Below are 17,418 nucleotides of genomic sequence, written 5' to 3'. Positions count from 1 at the left end.
TTTTGTGGTACACGGAACAATCATTTCACACATTTTCCAAAATTGTTACTCATTAAGAGATAGATGCCAGGTGGTTTTGTCAAAAATCAGGATTTTTAAGGACACCACTAAATTGATGAAAATAATACGCAGCTCTGCTTGGATCGCATAACTAAAGGCGAAATACAGGTGCTGAAAGACGTCTCAAATTATGCAACTGAAGCCAGAAGAATCTTGGCTGGCCTTCAGTTAAAATCGAAAAACACTATTTGAATATCATTTGAACCAAGAGGCCTGTTCAATATGCAATTGAAACATGGTTTCAATCGATTTCGATTGGTAAATGACTGTTCATTCAGCCAATGTTTTGGTCGAAACTAATCCAATTGACGTTCAATGAAGCCAATCGAAGTCGATCGAAACCAATTATTTTTCCTTTTTTCTCAGGGATTTTAAACCAACCCGCATAATCAAATATCATACCCGTTATCGTTGATATTATTCTGATCTGATTACACGAATAGTGACTATTCGAGTAATCGTTCTGAAATCTTCTAATTTTTAACTTACTTTTATATTTTTCATGCGTCTTCGCTTGAAATGATAATAAATTATTTTTGAAAGATACGAGTAATAATCCTTAAAACAAAACTCAAGATGTATTTGAGTGTGTCTTCACTGTCAACAAAAAAAAAATGGCGTGCGCGACTTTACATTCGTAAGCCCGTAAGTTTCCGGAAAATCCTCTTGATTTGGCGGGTTGCCCCTGGCCAAATTAAGAGGATTTGAATGGCATGAGCACTTAAGAATAAGCTCATTAAGGCCCGCACCGCAAACGCAAGGAATAAAGGTAGGTGAAAAGCTTTTTTGTTTGACAATAATTTTATTTTTCCAACCCTCTTACAGCTCATCAAAGTGCAGCAGATGCCGGAACAATCTTCACCAACCGGCCGAACAAACACCGGAGCGGCTCCAGTGCCCCAACACCAGGCTCCGTAGAAGCGGCAGCAGCTGTGGTCTGTGAGAAATTGTAAATACAACTCGAGATGGCATATGCAGCGATTTGCCAGATTTGGTGGTGGTGGCGGCTAAGAAAAAGTTTTCCGGAAACCTTGAATCCCAAAAATTACCCGAGTGTGATCGGTTCCATAGACCAAGATCCTGCGTGTCACAATCAAATAGCTTGTGGCAGAAGTTCCCTCTGACATGCAATTGCTGTGAAATGCATTTTTAAGTATCTACATAATCTAAAATTGGCTGAAAGGATGAGGCAAAACAATCGGTTGCACTACGGTGGGCAGAATCTGAGTTTCTCTAGAAGCCTCTCAAAATAAAATGCCGGAATCGGTCCGCGGGTACTGTAGAGGATAAGCTGAGGGTATGAAAATAAATCATATTTAGAAAAACTTAATTTGGAGTTAAAATTAATGTTGTACCAAATTCATCTAAATATTCACATCAGATTTTATTCAAGTGCATTTCTACTGCGTTACGGTAGCAAACCATAATGTATACATCTTGTTTGCTCTAATTACTTAGAAAAAGTTCGCTTTTGTTTCACTCGTTACAACGCGTCGGTTCGGAAATATGGAAAACTATCGGCATCTCTCGTGCGCCTCTCGCGAATCCACTCGCACTCTACCGGTCGGATTCGAGTTCGTCGTTCGCTCGTACTCTCTCGGTGTTAGATGGAGAAATGAGCGAACTTAACTGTTGTGGGCGTCTTGCTCTACAAAACCCCTCGATCATCTACGCCTCTGAGCTCCGGTGTGACAGCTCGGTCTGTCTCCCTTGCGACGCCACAAGAAGCCAACCACAAAGAAGAAGAATACAAGAGAAGTGTCTTATACAATGAGTTGAATAAATGTAAGCCTAGAAGTAACACGCGGTTTTAATTGCTCCGACAATTCAACTATATTTTAACGGTTTTAATTAGTTATTTCTTATGAGTTCGCGTTCTAATTATTCGGCCACCGTGCGGGGCGTGAATTCATAAAAGTGGCGACTTCGGAAGTGGAATTTTACTCGAGTTTTTAAGCTAAAACCCTTCGGGTAAAACGTCGACCACGCGGAAACGTAGAAGAATGAATTCTTCTCATGAGGACATTTCGGACCAAGTTCCGACCGAAAACGGTCAGCAGCAGCCTACAAATGGTGCCAGGAACCCTCCTCCATCGTTTCCTCAGCAGCCGTTCATACGTCCACCAGTTCTCCAGCAAGTTCCTCCATCTCGTGCCGATCCGTACATGCAGTACCTACAGCAGCAGCAGCAAGGTTATGTTTCGGAGCTGTTAAGGCAGCAGCAGGAGATGATGAGGCAACAACAGGAGGCAATGAAACAGCAGCAACTTGCCTTCATCCAGCAGCAGGAACAACTCATGCGGAGCATGATGTCGTCCATTCAGGTCCAAGTTCCTCCGAATCCTGAAGCGCTACTAGACTCTTTAGCAAACAATATAAAAGAGTTCCGGTACGATTTGGATGGCCAGATAACATTCGCTGCCTGGTATCGGCGATACGAGGACTTGTTTGAAAAAGATGCTAGCAGGCTGGAACCACCAGCTAAAGTTCGCCTGCTAATGAGAAAATTGGGAATCGCGGAACATGACAGGTATGTGAGTTTCATTTTACCGAAAACGCCGAAAGACTTTACGTTTGTGGAAACAGTTGGGAAACTCACTACCTTGTTCGGATCACCAGAGTCGGTCATCAGCCGCAGATACCGCTGCCTGCAGATTTCCAAACAGTCTTGCGAAGACTATGTGACGTATGCCTGCCGACTAAACAAGTTATGTGTTGAGTTCGAACTGTCTAAGCTAAGCGAAGAACAGTTCAAATGTTTAGTTTTTGTGTGTGGGCTAAAGTCGGAGAAAGATGCGGAAATCAGAACACGTTTGCTGACGAAAATAGAAGAGCGGAATGACGTTACTCTAGAACAAATTTCCGAAGAATGTCAGCGCCTTCTGAATCTGCGTCACGATGCTGCTATGATCGAAGCTCCGGCAGCTTCCGTGAAAGTTTTGCGGTCCGGTAAACAACGAGCAAGAACGGTGAACAAAAATCCAACGAAATCGTTCCCGAAAAGTGCATGTTGGCTCTGTGGGGGGATGCATTATGCTCGTGATTGTGTCCATAAGAACCAAAAGTGCAATGATTGTGGAAAGTGGGGGCACAAACCTGGATTCTGCCAGAGCGCAGCGAAAATGCGAAGTGGGAGATTCGAGCAGCGGAAGGGCAGTGTTGCAGCAAAAGTGGTTACAGTGAACACTTGTAGTGTAAAAGAAAGACGAAAATATGTGAAAGTTGATCTGAACGGAACAGTTGTGCGACTTCAAGTCGACACCGGGTCGGATATCAGTATAATATCCAGTGATACGTGGTGTAAAATTGGAAAACCCGGACTTTGTTCGTCGACTGTTGTCGCCAAAACCGCAACCGGAAAGCCATTGGACATTTGTGGCGAATTTGAGTGCACATTAATGATTAATGGCAAAACCTTGCCTGGACTACTACGAGTGACAAGTGAAAACCTCCATCTATTGGGAACGGATATCATCGAAGTGTTTGGGTTGTGGTCGGTTCCTTTGGATACCGTCTGTGGCCAAGTGACCAGCAGTATATCGACCGTAGAAGGATTGAAGAGCGAGTTTCCGTCGGTGTTCACAGAGCAACTGGGACTCTGTAAGAAAGTGCAAGTGAAACTGGAGCTAAAAGCCGGCAAGTCACCTGTGTTCCGGCCGAAGCGGCCAGTGGCGTATGCGGTACACGAAGCGGTGAACGACGAATTGGATCGTCTCGAACGGGAGAAAATCATCACACCTGTCGACTTTTCGGATTGGGCAGCCCCAATCGTCGTTGTCCGGAAAGCCAATGGATCGATTAGGATTTGTGGTGACTATTCAACAGGGTTGAATGATTCTTTGCAGCCCCACCAGTACCCTCTCCCGTTGCCCCAAGACATCTTTGCGAGTCTGGCTAATTGTACAGTGTTTAGCCAGATCGATTTGAGCGATGCGTTCCTCCAGGTTGAAGTGGAGGATGGTTCAAAAAGTTTGCTGACGATAAACACGCATCGGGGCTTGTACCGCTACAACAGGTTGACACCAGGAGTGAAGGCGGCTCCCGGAGCCTTTCAGCAAATCGTGGACCAAATGCTGACTGGTCTCGTGCACACTTCTGGTTACCTTGATGACGTTGTTGTTGGTGGCATCAACGACGAAGATCACAGGAAAAATTTGCGTGCAGTTTTCCAAAGGTTCGAGGAGTTTGGGTTTACGATCCGAGCAGAAAAGTGTTCTTTCGGGAAAAGTCAAATCCGATACCTGGGTCACCTCCTCGATCGTCACGGGCTCCGACCAGATCCAACTAAGATCGAAACGATCCTCAAGTTACCTGCTCCTGCTGACGTTAGTGGTGTGAGATCGTTCCTTGGAGCGCTGAATTATTACGGGAAGTTCGTCCCAAATATGCGCACTTTGAGATACCCGATGGACGAACTACTCAAGGAAGGTGTCGAATTCCGGTGGACAACCGATTGCCAACGTTCTTTTGACCGGTTCAAGGAGATTCTTAGCTCGGATTTGTTATTAACTCACTACGATCCGACGCTTGAGATTATTGTATCCGCTGATGCATCGTCCGTAGGTGTCGGTGCAACGATTAGCCACAAATTCCCGGATGGTAAAATCAAAGTGGTTCAGCACGCTGCTCGTGCTCTCACCAAAGCGGAACAAGGGTACAGTCAGCCGGATAGAGAGGGGTTAGCTATCATTTTCGCCATAACCAAATTTCATAAAATGGTTTTTGGCCGGAAATTTCGCTTGCAAACGGATCATGCTCCTCTTCTCCGCATCTTCGGCTCTAAAAAGGGCATCCCAGTGTACACAGCAAACCGTCTACAGCGTTGGGCTCTCACTTTACTGTTGTACGATTTTGTGATCGAGCACGTATCAACCGAAAAGTTCGGACATGCAGATGTCCTATCGCGGCTCATTGACCACCACGCAAAGCCGGATGAAGACTACGTCATCGCAACCGTCACCTTGGAAACCGATATCAGGTCAATCGTACATGACGCTACTAATGCTCTTCCTCTTAGTTTCAAGGTGATTGAGAAGGACACCCAATCTGATCCCGAGCTCCGTAAGGTATTCCGGTACGTGAAAGACGGTTGGCCACCAGACGCTGGCACTACAGATCCGGAAATAAAGCGCTATTTTTCTCGTCGTGATTCGTTGACCACCTTCGATGGGTGTATTTTATTCGCCGAGCGCTTGGTCATTCCGGAAAGACACCGAAACCGTTGTTTGAAGCAGCTACACCTGGGACACCCAGGAATCCAGCGTATGAAGGCCATCGCCAGGAGCTATGTGTACTGGCCTACGCTGGACGACGATATTGCGGCGTACGTTAAGTCTTGCAAGAATTGTGCATCAGCAGCAAGATCACCGGCATCCTTACCACCGATTCCGTGGCCTAAGCCTACAGGCCCATGGAGTCGCGTCCACATCGACTACGCTGGCCCGATCGACGGTGACTATTTCTTGCTAGCCGTTGACGCCTTTTCGAAATGGCCTGAAGTGATTCCGACGCGCCGTATATCAACGACAGCAACGATTGGTATTCTGAGAAACATTTTCTCACGGTTGGGAATGCCGCAGATCCTGGTTAGCGACAACGGGACCCACCCAGGCGACCAAAAGTCGCATACTAACCTAAACACGGGATTCCAAAGTTCACATTTGGTTGCACAATGGTTTTACGGGACTTTCAAGGAACTCATATTACGTAAAAGTCACCCAGATACTTCCATCGCCCTCTGAAGGGCTAAAGCATTAAAAATAGAACTTCAATGGACCTTTTATGCGACATCTTCTTGAAGGCAATCATAGTGTCTGCTATGCTCTTTCTAACGAACCATAAAATCACATCTGGAACCTTTAGGAGAATTTCAAGCGATTTGTCAAATATTTCTGACATTTCTGTAATTTTTTTCTGATTGTTTACATCTGCAGAACATTCAATGCAATTCGATAATTTATAGTTTGTGATAGCCAAGAGAAAGTGAGTTTCACCACCAGGAGGAAAAATTGCTTAAGAGCCCTTGGCGAGCATCAACAACCGACCGGACCTGGACAGGAAACCCTTAAATCACCATGGATATAATGAAAACCAGGCAGTTCCACCTGAGCGAGGCAATTGTTACCCTTCATCAATCATTTTCCCGTCTGCGAAATAGGAAATCCTTATGGTCAAGACCTTAAGCCTCCCAGCCAGCTTTAATGCGGATCATCATCACCAAATATGCCCTCCGAAATGCCTAGAGAATCCAATCAAAGTCATCAACTTTGACCGGGGAGGTAGTTCCTGTGGCAAGTATTTTAATCTGTGTTTGGCTATGCTGGCGTTTTGGACACATTCACATCGTTCCGGAAGGCCGAGCCACTGGACAAGCAATGGTTTGTCGCATTTTTTTTTTTTTATTTTAAAATATTGTGTGTAAATTTCATTGGTGTTGAAAAACGTGCGATTGAAAAAAAAAACTCGAATAAATAAAAATTATGATGAGAAAGTTTTGTTTTCCTTTTTTAAATCAATGCTATTCCATTGTTAGTTAATATTTTTAACTTCCACATTATTTTATCATAAAGAAAATGTTCTCTAACTAGAGAGCTCGAAAAACTTTCTAGTTTAAATACAGCTTTGAGCAGTAAATGGGGCATGAGCTGGTATGGTCGAGCGGCTAGAGGTTTTTACTTCTAACCTAGAGATCAGTGGATCGAATCTCGAGGCGGTAAGCAGCTGTTTTTGGCTTCGAAAGTAAGTAAACACGAAAATATACCTGTAATTATGTAAACATTGAAGTCAATGAGAAAATTCTAGGTAGACCGGCAATCCAGCAATCTGTCATCTGGTTGTCAGAGCAATCTGTCAATCGGATTTTTTTTCGGCGCGTAGAAGTTCCTTGATATTCTCTTAGAGGCTGAATAGCGTTCTCTACAGCCACCTGAACGAACTTCAAAGTAGCTTTAAGAACTTAAATTTTGGGCTGATTAGCATTCTCTAGGACCACCTGCAGAAGCTGATTAAGCTTCTATGGTACCTCTTTATGGAACTTTTGGTTGCTTGGGCAGTTCACCAGTAGTGAATTTCAACAGTTTTGTGACGACAACGGAATCCAACACATTACCACCGCTCCGTTCCACCCTCAATCGAATGGGCAAGCAGAGAGGTTCGTGGACACGTTCAAGAGAGCTGTGAAGAAAATTAGCGGCGGAAGGGGATCCATCGAAGAAGCTTTAGACATTTTCCTTTTAACTTACCGTTGTACACCAAATCCACAGGTAACAAACGGCACCTCTCCGTCTGAAGCTATGTTTGGTCGTCGCATCAGGATGAATCTTGACTTACTACGCCCACCTACGAGGCCACCAGAAACAAAAATTGATCAGTGTTCTTTAAAACGAAAATTCGACATCCACGATTTGGTCTACGCTAAGGTGTTCAGCAACAACAAATATCGTTGGGCGCCAGGCATCGTATGCAGCAAGGTTGGGCGAGTCATGTACACAGTGTTCATCGAAGAAAGCCGGATGATTCGGTCACACGCAAATCAGCTTCGAAGCCGTACCGAACCAGATACGAGTGGTGAACCAAAAAGAGCTCAGCAGAATTTGCCTCTCGACGTTCTACTGGACTCTTGGAAACTACCTGCCAAAGTGTCACCAGAACCAAATACGTCTACACAACCAACCGAAGCCAGTTTCCATTTTACACCGAATCAATCAAGTTCACTACTCCAATCAACGATAGTAGGTGGCTCAGCTCTGTACCCTGAGTCGTCTGTCATGGATACAAGTTCATCAATGTCGTCGTCAACCACATCTTCATCAGCACCGAGTCAAGAATCCGCTTCCATGAATGGCGAGCAAGTTACATCGGTGCCTACAGAACCACGTCGCTCTTCGAGAGTCCGAAGGCAGCCGCAGTGGTATCACCCTTACCATCTCTATTAAAGCCGGGGGATGTTGTGGGCGTCTTGCTCTACAAAACCCCTCGATCATCTACGCCTCTGAGCTCCGGTGTGACAGCTCGGTCTGTCTCCCTTGCGACGCCACAAGAAGCCAACCACAAAGAAGAAGAATACAAGAGAAGTGTCTTATACAATGAGTTGAATAAATGTAAGCCTAGAAGTAACACGCGGTTTTAATTGCTCCGACAATTCAACTATATTTTAACGGTTTTAATTAGTTATTTCTTATGAGTTCGCGTTCTAATTATTCGGCCACCGTGCGGGGCGTGAATTCATAAAATTAACGAAACGAAAGAAGAGACTCGGTCGAACAAAAAAAACAACGGCGGACCGGGTGCTTCAGTTTTTTGAGAGTGACGTTGTAAAGACGAGTTGCGTAAAATGGAGGAGAAAGCCACAACAAGCTGAAAACACTACAGGTACCAGCTCCGGTGAAGTACAGGGTCTACACCGTATTTTGGGACATAATAAGGTACACGGAAAATAATAAAAAGGTAAAATTTACCGAGACAGCAAAGGTGAATGCTTGCAAAAGCCAAAAAGGTAACTTCTACCTATTCGAGGTGAAACTCACCTCACAGCGAGGTAAAATATACCTGAAACGAAGAATGAAAAAAGGTACAATTCACCGAGAAAAAATGTGAATCCAAAAAAGGTAAATTTCACCTCGTAGCGAGGTGAAGTTCACCTGAATTGAGCTGAATCAAAAAGTATAATTCACCTAGAAAGAAAGGTAAATCCAAATAAGGTAAAACTTACCTCGTAGCGAGGTGAAGTTGACCTGGATTGAGCTCAACAAAACGGTACAAATCATCTCGAAAAAAAGTAACTATTTGACGAATCCGTTTATTGAGGTTAAGCTGTTTTTCCGTTGAGGAACAAGTTCTGCTTCGTGCACAATATGTGAAAATCGGAACAAAATGGTAAGTGTTTTCTTAGATTTCATTTAGTTGTGCTGGTTCTCTTCATAATACTTTGCTTTTGTTTCAGATCGGCCCACAGAGCTTCGTGTTGTATTCCCGTCAGCCTTCAGATATTATTCCGGACAAGCCGGACCTGACAAGCTTGGCAAACAAAGGACTTGCCTCAACAATTTTTAAAGAACACGGTGATATATTTCAAAAATAAATATTAGGTAACTCCCTATTTATTTCAAATAAATACCAATTTTTTCATGAATTGTGTTTTTTTTAAATTAATTATTATTGAAGAAACCAATCAAACAAATAAGCATTTACCTTTTAAATCAGTGAATGGGAAAACGGTATTTTACTATTTTGCTAGGTGAATGAGAAAATGGTAAAATTTACCTTTTTGCTAGGTGAATGAAAAAAAGGTAAAATTTACCTCGAAAGAGAGGTGGAAAAAAATCACCTCGCAAAAAGGTAAATTTTACCTTTTTTTTATTTTCCGTGTAAGTTTGTCGTTTTATTTTGGATACAGATTTAGATTTTAATACCGATCAACATGTTCCACCAGCAGCAAGATCTTCATCAACCGGAACCTGCAGGGCTCGAGGTCATATCATTGTAAAGAAGGTCACTTTTGTTAGCGTGTCGCCTGCGCTTCCAAAGCAGAAATCCTCTTATTTCAACCAAAATACCCAGAATCGGCAGAAAACGGCTCCGGTAATGTGCTGGGACACTGTCTGACGTTGGGTTAGTCTTGGCTTTTTATTTTTTACTTTTTTTGCTAATTTTATTTTTCTTTCAGTATAAGAATCTTATAATGTGCACAGTGCCGATACGCCAGCAACGGAGGAAACATGCAAGTTGAAGACGGTCCCGAGCTAAAAAAATCCGTTGGGAAGGATTCTTAAACATGGCCTATGATAGAAGAATACTAATCTCTAGAAGATACGGAACTGCAGGTTACAATTAAAAACGAGATGAAATTCGCGATGGTGACCTTTTGAAATGACAGCTCTTTCAGTAAGGTAGGTGGTAAACTTTTTAAAACAGGAGATACTTGAATTCAGTTTACTTTATCAATGTTCCAGAATCAGATTTTGGAAATATAAAACAATTCAAGTATGTCCAATACAATGTTGAATACAAAATTTTATTTATTCTAAAAGTCGAACAATTAAGGAAACATTATTTTGTATTTTTTAATATTTATTTGTTAGGATTTTAACTTCTCTAAGACTTACAATCCTTTCTTATTTATTAGGTTTTTAGAATGAATATGACAATCTAAAATGTTGACTTTTAAACTTCTGTTTTTGAAATTAAGACTAAAAAGAGTCTTTATTGAGCAATCCGATTCAGTGCCTGTATAAAAAATATCAAATAAATTTTATTATTTTAGAATTAATTTTAGAATAACTGAATGAATGAATTGTGAATATTGATCAGAATCTGATTTGACTTTTAAATCTGCTTGGTGGTGTACCCGATGCATATTTTAAAGTCAAGTTTTATTGCACGTAATTTTCTAAAATCAATTCTAAAATTGTATAATATTGTATATCAAATATTTTCAAAATTCTTTGAGGGCAGGGCAAATTTTGCCCGGGAATGTTGGAATTATATAAAAGTGAAGTTCATTCAAGGTGATATATATTTACAGTTCTTTTAGCCAAGCCAGTTTTTAGTATAAAAAAAACAAAAAATGTTCCTATTAACTTAGCTGATTTTGAGATATCATTTTTCGAAAACTTTAATTTTAACAATATTTTAAGTTTTTATAACAATTTTTAATAATTTTTTAATAATTTTCATATTTTCAGGCACTCCATTTAAATCCAGGAGTCACTTTTGTTTCCAACTAGGCGACGAAGATGATAGATGCGTTTATTGAAGGTAAAATGTTCGATATTTGTATCATTTTCTTACAAATTATTAAGTTTCAATATTTTGCAGGCCGAGAATCCTGAATACAATTTAACCCTCTTCAGCATTACGCCTTACAAATGCTGCTCGTACGTGACTATTTGGCGATTTGAATGTTTTTTTTTGTGTAAAAATAATGAACACATTATACATATGTATGAATTTTTTATAATGTAATCATTGTATACCGTATTTGAATAAAAAATACAATCTTTAAGAAATTATAACATGAATCGTCTCCTTTTTTATTTTTGATCGTAAAAAGATCTTTTAAAGATACAATGTAGCGTCAAAAACACATGAAATGGATGATATGATAACGATAACTTATAGTTTTTCATTTTGCTTTATTTTGTATTTAGAAAAAAGCAAAAAAAAATGAATGGTTACTCTACTTAACGACCCGTTCGCTGTATCGTAAAGTGCGTCCAAACGATTCCATTTCATGGAAAAAAGACTACCTTAATCGTACTTCAATAATCCAAAACTATAAAGCTAATCTTTCGTGTGTCTTAGGAAAAAGATAATGGAAATCGTTATTGTATAATGCTGATCTATGCGGGAACCCGAATAAGAAAATACTGTTATTAAGCAGTTCATGTAATAGTTATAGAACTATTTGGAACAGCGTAAAAAAACTTTTAAAAAACAATAACTGACATCGTAAAAAACATTCCACTTATTGTGAAATCCAAAACGACGGTCTGTTGAATATGGCGTTAAGTTATGTTACTGTTAAAAACTGTTAAAACACTTATATGGAAGAACTGTTTTGCAAAAGGTTGAGATAACGTCCAAACAACGCTCGTGGAAAACGTATTCTAGTTATCAAACTGTTTTCGTTACAGTTTTTTAAAGTTATCTTGTAATCGAACATTTCCAGTAATAGGAATAACACGATTCGACAAAACGTTTCTTCCGCCGGTATGCCTACGTTTAATGGAATCGTACGGGAATGTGGCACGCACACATGTGCAAATTTGACACAGGGGTTTCGGATCGCTTTATGAAGCTATTTTTTAATGAAATAAATTTATTTGTAATTTAAATTTTTCACTTCCATTTTTAATAAAAGAAATTTTACCGGCTACCAATTCATCTTTCCAGAGTTTTTAATTGATTGCCTACGACCGTCCCTCCCGACAATAGATGCAGGGTCCATAGCACGGAGTAAAATTGTGCAGGTTCCGGTAGCACAACCTGAAACAAGAGTAAATATTTGGTAATACGATTTTTTGAAAAGATTTATAATTTTACATACCTGCATATTGCGTTCATTGGCCTGGCGTGCTAATTGCACTTGCTCCAGCAGGTTCAGCTTCGAATTTCCACGCAACTTCGGAACTAGAAACAGAAAAAAACCTCCCGGCACAACAAAACAAAATAACCGCTTGTGTCAGTGATGCCAGGATCAATGTTTTATCAATATTTGTACAGATGTGTATTAAGATGCAAAATCCATTCCAACCGTTAACCTTGTACCGTGCAGACGCATTGTTTTGTCGCGCTTCACAAGTAAAAACAGTAAATTGTGGTTTTTCGTATACGCGTCGTGTTTCCAGTCCGATAAGGAGTTCTGAGGATCCAATTGGTAACCCGCCAATCCGGAGTAGGTGTGCCGTCGCCGGGGACCAGGAGGAACCTCAACACGATAGCCAGTCGACCACGAGAGAGAGGCATTTTTTCGACCAAAACACGTGGTGAAGTCAAGGTCATCAGATCAGCCGCCATACTGAAATCGAGCCGAGCGGAGGGTGGCTACAAAACAAAGCCCACTGGACTCGTTTGAATCAACAACAACGAAAACAAGTTTTGTATTTGCCTTTTTTCATTTTCCCTTTTTTTTATTCTAACCTATAGTACTAGCTCCAGCTATCATTTCCCTTTGTTTTTTTTCGCATTTTGATTAGTGTACTTAGTTCATATTTTTATTACGGAAGACATATTTGTCCCCGTAGTAAAATATGAGCGAAGGCGGGGGGTCGGACCCCGCGGTTCCTATGGATGATGCGAGCATCCTCTATGAAAATGTTGAGCACCTGGAGGACCCTAGCTTTTCCACTGAGAACAACATCTCAGTTGATGAAGCGGGCCCTTCAGGTGCTCAAGCATTTACAAAAGAAGATCTCTCGAAATCACCGCCCCCCCGAATCAAGGTTTATTCAACTAATTCGACTTTTGCTGGTCCGTGGGTGGTTTTTTTTCCGGCCTAAACCTAACGGAAAACCGCTCAACGTTATTCAAATAACGAAGACTCTGGCTAAGTGGTCCTCTGTAACCAGCGTTACAAAGGTAAGACCAAACAAATTGCGAGTTGTCGTGGCTAGCCTGAAAGCAGCCAACGAAATTGTTGCCAGCAATCATTTTAATTTGGAATATCGAGTTTTTGTTCCATCTCGAGAGGTGGAAATCGAGAGAGTGATATCCGAAATGAGCCTGACAGCAGAATATGTTAAAGCCCACGGCGTTGGCAGATTCAGAAGCCTTGACTCGACTGAGGTCAAAATCTTGGATTGCCGCCAACTCGTGACTGCCTCCGTCGTTGTTGGCGTTAAAAAATATTCGCCGTCAGCCTCATTTCGGGTAACATTTGAGGGTACAGCACTCCCTCATTATGTCCTCATTGATGACATGCTAAGGCTTCCGGTTAGGTTGTTCGTGCCTCGTCCCATGAACTGCGACAAATGTGTCAAAATAGGACATACTGCCTCCCACTGTTGCAGTAAACCTCGTTGTTCTCATTGCGGAGATAATCATGGGGATGGATCGTGCTCCGCAAAAGTTCACAAATGTGTCTATTGCGGAGGTTCTCCCCATGATTTATCTTCTTGTGACGCATTCAAGAACAGTTGGATAAAACAGAGGCGTTCGTTGATGGAAAGATCAAAACGCTCCTATGCCGCCGTTCTGAAGAGCGTATCGCCTCCGGTAGAATCTATTTCAAACAATGTTTTTTCTGTACTGCCGGTTGACGACGGTGCCACAGATACAACTGATGAAGAACAGCCATCATTCTTGTTAGGGAGCTCCCGGAAGCGCACAAAAGTAACTTCTCCTAAAATTCCTAAAAAGGTCCCTCTAATCAATGCATCAGTCAGCAATGGTAAGAAATCTTCTTCTGTGAATAAGGAAAACCAAACCCCACCTGGTTTTCGCGGGAAAACTACATCTTTCAATGATCCTGCAGTCGCAGAAACATCAAAAGACCCAACACCTAATGTTAGCTTTTCTGCTGTAACTGTCCAGAGGGGACTTTTCAAGCTGTCCGATGTTGTGAATGGGCTGCTTTCGTTTTTTGATGCATCGGACTCTATCAAAAGTATGATTACAGCAATGCTTCCTTTGCATTGTCCGAAACATGGCTATCTTCTCAATCTAACATCTCATTCCACAATTATAATATTATCCGTATAGATCGTAACGATTCTTATGGAGGAGTGCTTTTGGGGATCAATAAGTGCCATCCCTTTTATAGAATTTACCTTCCTTTATCGGGCGGAATAGAAGCTGTTGCTTGTCATACAACTATAAGAGGTAAGGACTTATGTGTTGTCAGTTTGTACTGGCCTCAGAGAGTTGCAGTGGATCGAAGTCACCTGGAGGACCTGTGCTCAGTGCTCCCCGAGCCAAGGTTAATCCTGGGGGACTTCAATTCGCATGGAACTGTCTGGGGAGAACAAATCGACGATAGTCGTTCTACTCTTATCTATGACATTTGTGACAGTTTCAATTTAACAATTTTGAACACGGGTGAAAAAACACGGGTACCTAAACCTCCTGCAAGACAAAGCGCAATTGACCTCTCACTCTGCTCAAATTCCCTATCATTTGATTGCCAGTGGAAGGTGGTCCATGATCCTAATGGTAGTGATCACTTGCCTATCGAAATTACTATCACCAATGGGGTCAGCACTTCAAACACAATAAATATGACATATGACCTTACGAGACACATCGACTGGAAAAAGTACTCGGACGAAATAATAACAGCCATCGATTCTATGCATGTTCTATCTCCGTTGGAGGAATACCACTTTCTTTCACGTTTGATATATGAAAGTGCACTTTGTGCTCAAACGAAACCCATCCCAGATTCATCTGTTCCTAGAAGGCCCCCTAATCCTTGGTGGGACCAGCAGTGTTCCAAGCTTTATAAAGACAAATCGAAAGCATTCAAAGATTTTCGAAAACATGGAACTCTCGTCCTTTTTGAAACATATGTTTCCCTCGAAAAACAGCTCAAAAATTTGATCAAGGGGAAGAAAAAGGCGTATTGGAGGAATTTTGTGGGTGGTTTATCACGGGAAACATCCTTGAGTACCTTGTGGAGAGTGGCACGAAGCATGCGTAACCGATCATCTACAAATGAAAGTGAAGAATATTCACATAGATGGATATTTAACTTCGCACGGAAAGTCTGTCCAGATTCTACACCTGTGCAAAAAATAATCCGGAATGTGCCTCCAGATAGGTGTGATCTAGATTCCAGCTTTTCAATGGTCGAATTCTCACTTGCTCTCCTCTCTTGCAACAATTCAGCTCCGGGGATTGATAAAATCAAATTTAACTTGTTGAAGAACCTCCCGGATGCCGCAAAGTTTCGCTTGTTAAATTTATTTAATCAATTCTTGGAGCACAACATTGTTCCCCAAGAGTGGAGACAAGTGAGAGTGATTGCTATCCAAAAGCCCGGAAAACCAGCTTCTGATCCCAATTCGTACCGTCCAATAGCGATGTTGTCTTGTATACGGAAATTGATGGAGAAAATGATTTTGTTCCGATTGGATAAGTGGGTGGAAACAAATGGCCTACTTTCAGATACTCAATTTGGGTTTCGAAGGGGCAAAGGGACAAACGATTGTCTTGTTTTGCTGTCTTCAGAGATACAAATGGCGTATGCGAAACGTGAGCAAATGGCTTCAGTGTTTCTAGACATAAAGGGAGCTTTTGATGCTGTCTCAATAGAGGTTTTGTCAGACAAATTGCACTCCCGAGGTCTGCCTCCACTATTGAACAACATCTTATACAGCTTGCTTTGTGAGAAACATCTGAACTTTGTTCACGGAGATATTGCAATTAGAAGAACCTCTTACATGGGCCTCCCACAGGGTTCATGTTTGAGTCCACTTTTGTATAACTTTTACGTGAGTGACATCGACAGTTGTCTCTCTGAAGGCTGCAATCTAAGACAACTTGCAGATGATGGCGTGGTGTCTATCACAGGATCTACTGAGTCTCATCTGCACAGACCTTTACAAGATACTTTAGACCGATTGTCTTCCTGGGCTTTGGGGCTTGGGATTGAGTTTTCTTCTCAGAAAACGGAGATGGTTGCCTAAGCAACCTAAGCTTCAACTCCTAGGCAGACCGATCACTCAATCGAGGTGTTTTAAGTATCTTGGGGTTTGGTTTGATTCCAAGTGTACCTGGAGAGCCCATATTGAGTATCTGAAAGGAAAATGCCAACAAAGAATCAATTTTCTCCGATCAATCACTGGCACCTGGTGGGGAGCCCATCCAGAAGATCTTATATAACTGTACCGTACAACGATTCTCTCAGTGATGGAATATGGCAGTTTCTGTTTCCAATCAACTGCTAAAACGCACCTCATCAAACTCGAGCGTATTCAATATCGATGTCTACGAATAGCATTGGGTTGTATGCCCTCAACGCATACCATGAGTCTCGAAGTTTTGGCAGGTATACTTCCACTGAAAGATCGATTTTATTCACTATCTCTCCGGTTCCTCATCAGGTGTGAGGTCATGAATCCATTGGTGATTGCAAATTTCGAGAAGCTCCTTGAGCAAAATTTTCAAACAAGATATAGGGCTGTATATCATGAATTCATGTCTATGCAGGTTAATCCTTCATCGTATTCTTCCATCCGTGTTTTTCTCCCTGACTACGACATCTCCTCTGTCCAGTTTGATTTGTCCATACAGCAGGAAATCCGTGGGATCCCTGAACAACTCCGTCCCTTCGTTGTTCCAAGGATTTTTTATGCAAAGTATGGACACGTCAATGCTGAACAAATGTACTTTACTGATGGATCTCTTATAAACGAGTGTACCGGGTTTGGAGTGTTCAATCAAATATCCTGTGCATCTTATAGTCTGCAATCTCCATGCTCCGTGTATATCGCTGAATTAGCAGCCATTCATTGGGCACTGGATAACATAGCCACGCGAACCGTTGAACACTATTTCATTGTAACGGACAGTCTCAGCTCAGTTGAGGCTATTCGTTCAATAAAGCCCGGAAAGCACTCACCGTACTTCCTTGAGAAGATACGGATAACGTTGAGTGCTTTATCAAGACGCTGCTTTAGCATCACCTTCGTTTGGGTTCCTTCACATTGCTCGATAGTGGGCAATGAGAAGGCAGACTCACTAGCGAAGGTGGGTGCAACTGAAGGCGATATTTATCAGCGTCAAATTGCCTTCAATGAGTTCTATTTTTTGATTCGTCGAAACGCTCTCGTCAACTGGCAGCGCAAATGGTACGAAGATGAGAAGGGCCGCTGGCTCCACTCGATTATTCCAAAGGTAAGCCTCAAACCCTGGTTTAAT

The 17,418-nt window shown here is 41.8% G+C and overlaps 1 protein-coding gene and 1 long non-coding RNA gene across 2 annotated transcripts; both read left to right on the top strand.

Moving 5' to 3' along the window:
* Nucleotides 1–656: 656 nt before the first annotated feature.
* On the top strand, nt 657–6,423 carry LOC129752901 (uncharacterized protein K02A2.6-like). The gene is made up of 2 exons (XM_055748689.1): nt 657–829; nt 886–6,423. Exon 2 carries the CDS (start codon nt 2,064–2,066, stop codon nt 5,799–5,801), a length of 3,738 nt encoding a protein of 1,245 aa, XP_055604664.1. The 5' UTR covers nt 657–829; nt 886–2,063; the 3' UTR covers nt 5,802–6,423.
* Nucleotides 6,424–6,649: 226 nt separating this feature from the next.
* On the top strand, nt 6,650–11,004 carry LOC129757408 (uncharacterized). Its single transcript, XR_008739699.1, has 5 exons — nt 6,650–8,159; nt 9,494–9,669; nt 9,725–9,947; nt 10,743–10,815; nt 10,876–11,004. It is a non-coding gene; the product is annotated as an uncharacterized LOC129757408 (long non-coding RNA).
* The last annotated feature ends 6,414 nt before the right edge of the window (nt 11,005–17,418 follow it).

This window comes from Uranotaenia lowii, chromosome 3 (genome assembly GCF_029784155.1).
Source record: "Uranotaenia lowii strain MFRU-FL chromosome 3, ASM2978415v1, whole genome shotgun sequence".
Lineage (NCBI taxonomy): Eukaryota > Metazoa > Arthropoda > Insecta > Diptera > Culicidae > Uranotaenia > Uranotaenia lowii.
This window is presented reverse-complemented; position numbering and strand designations above follow the sequence as displayed.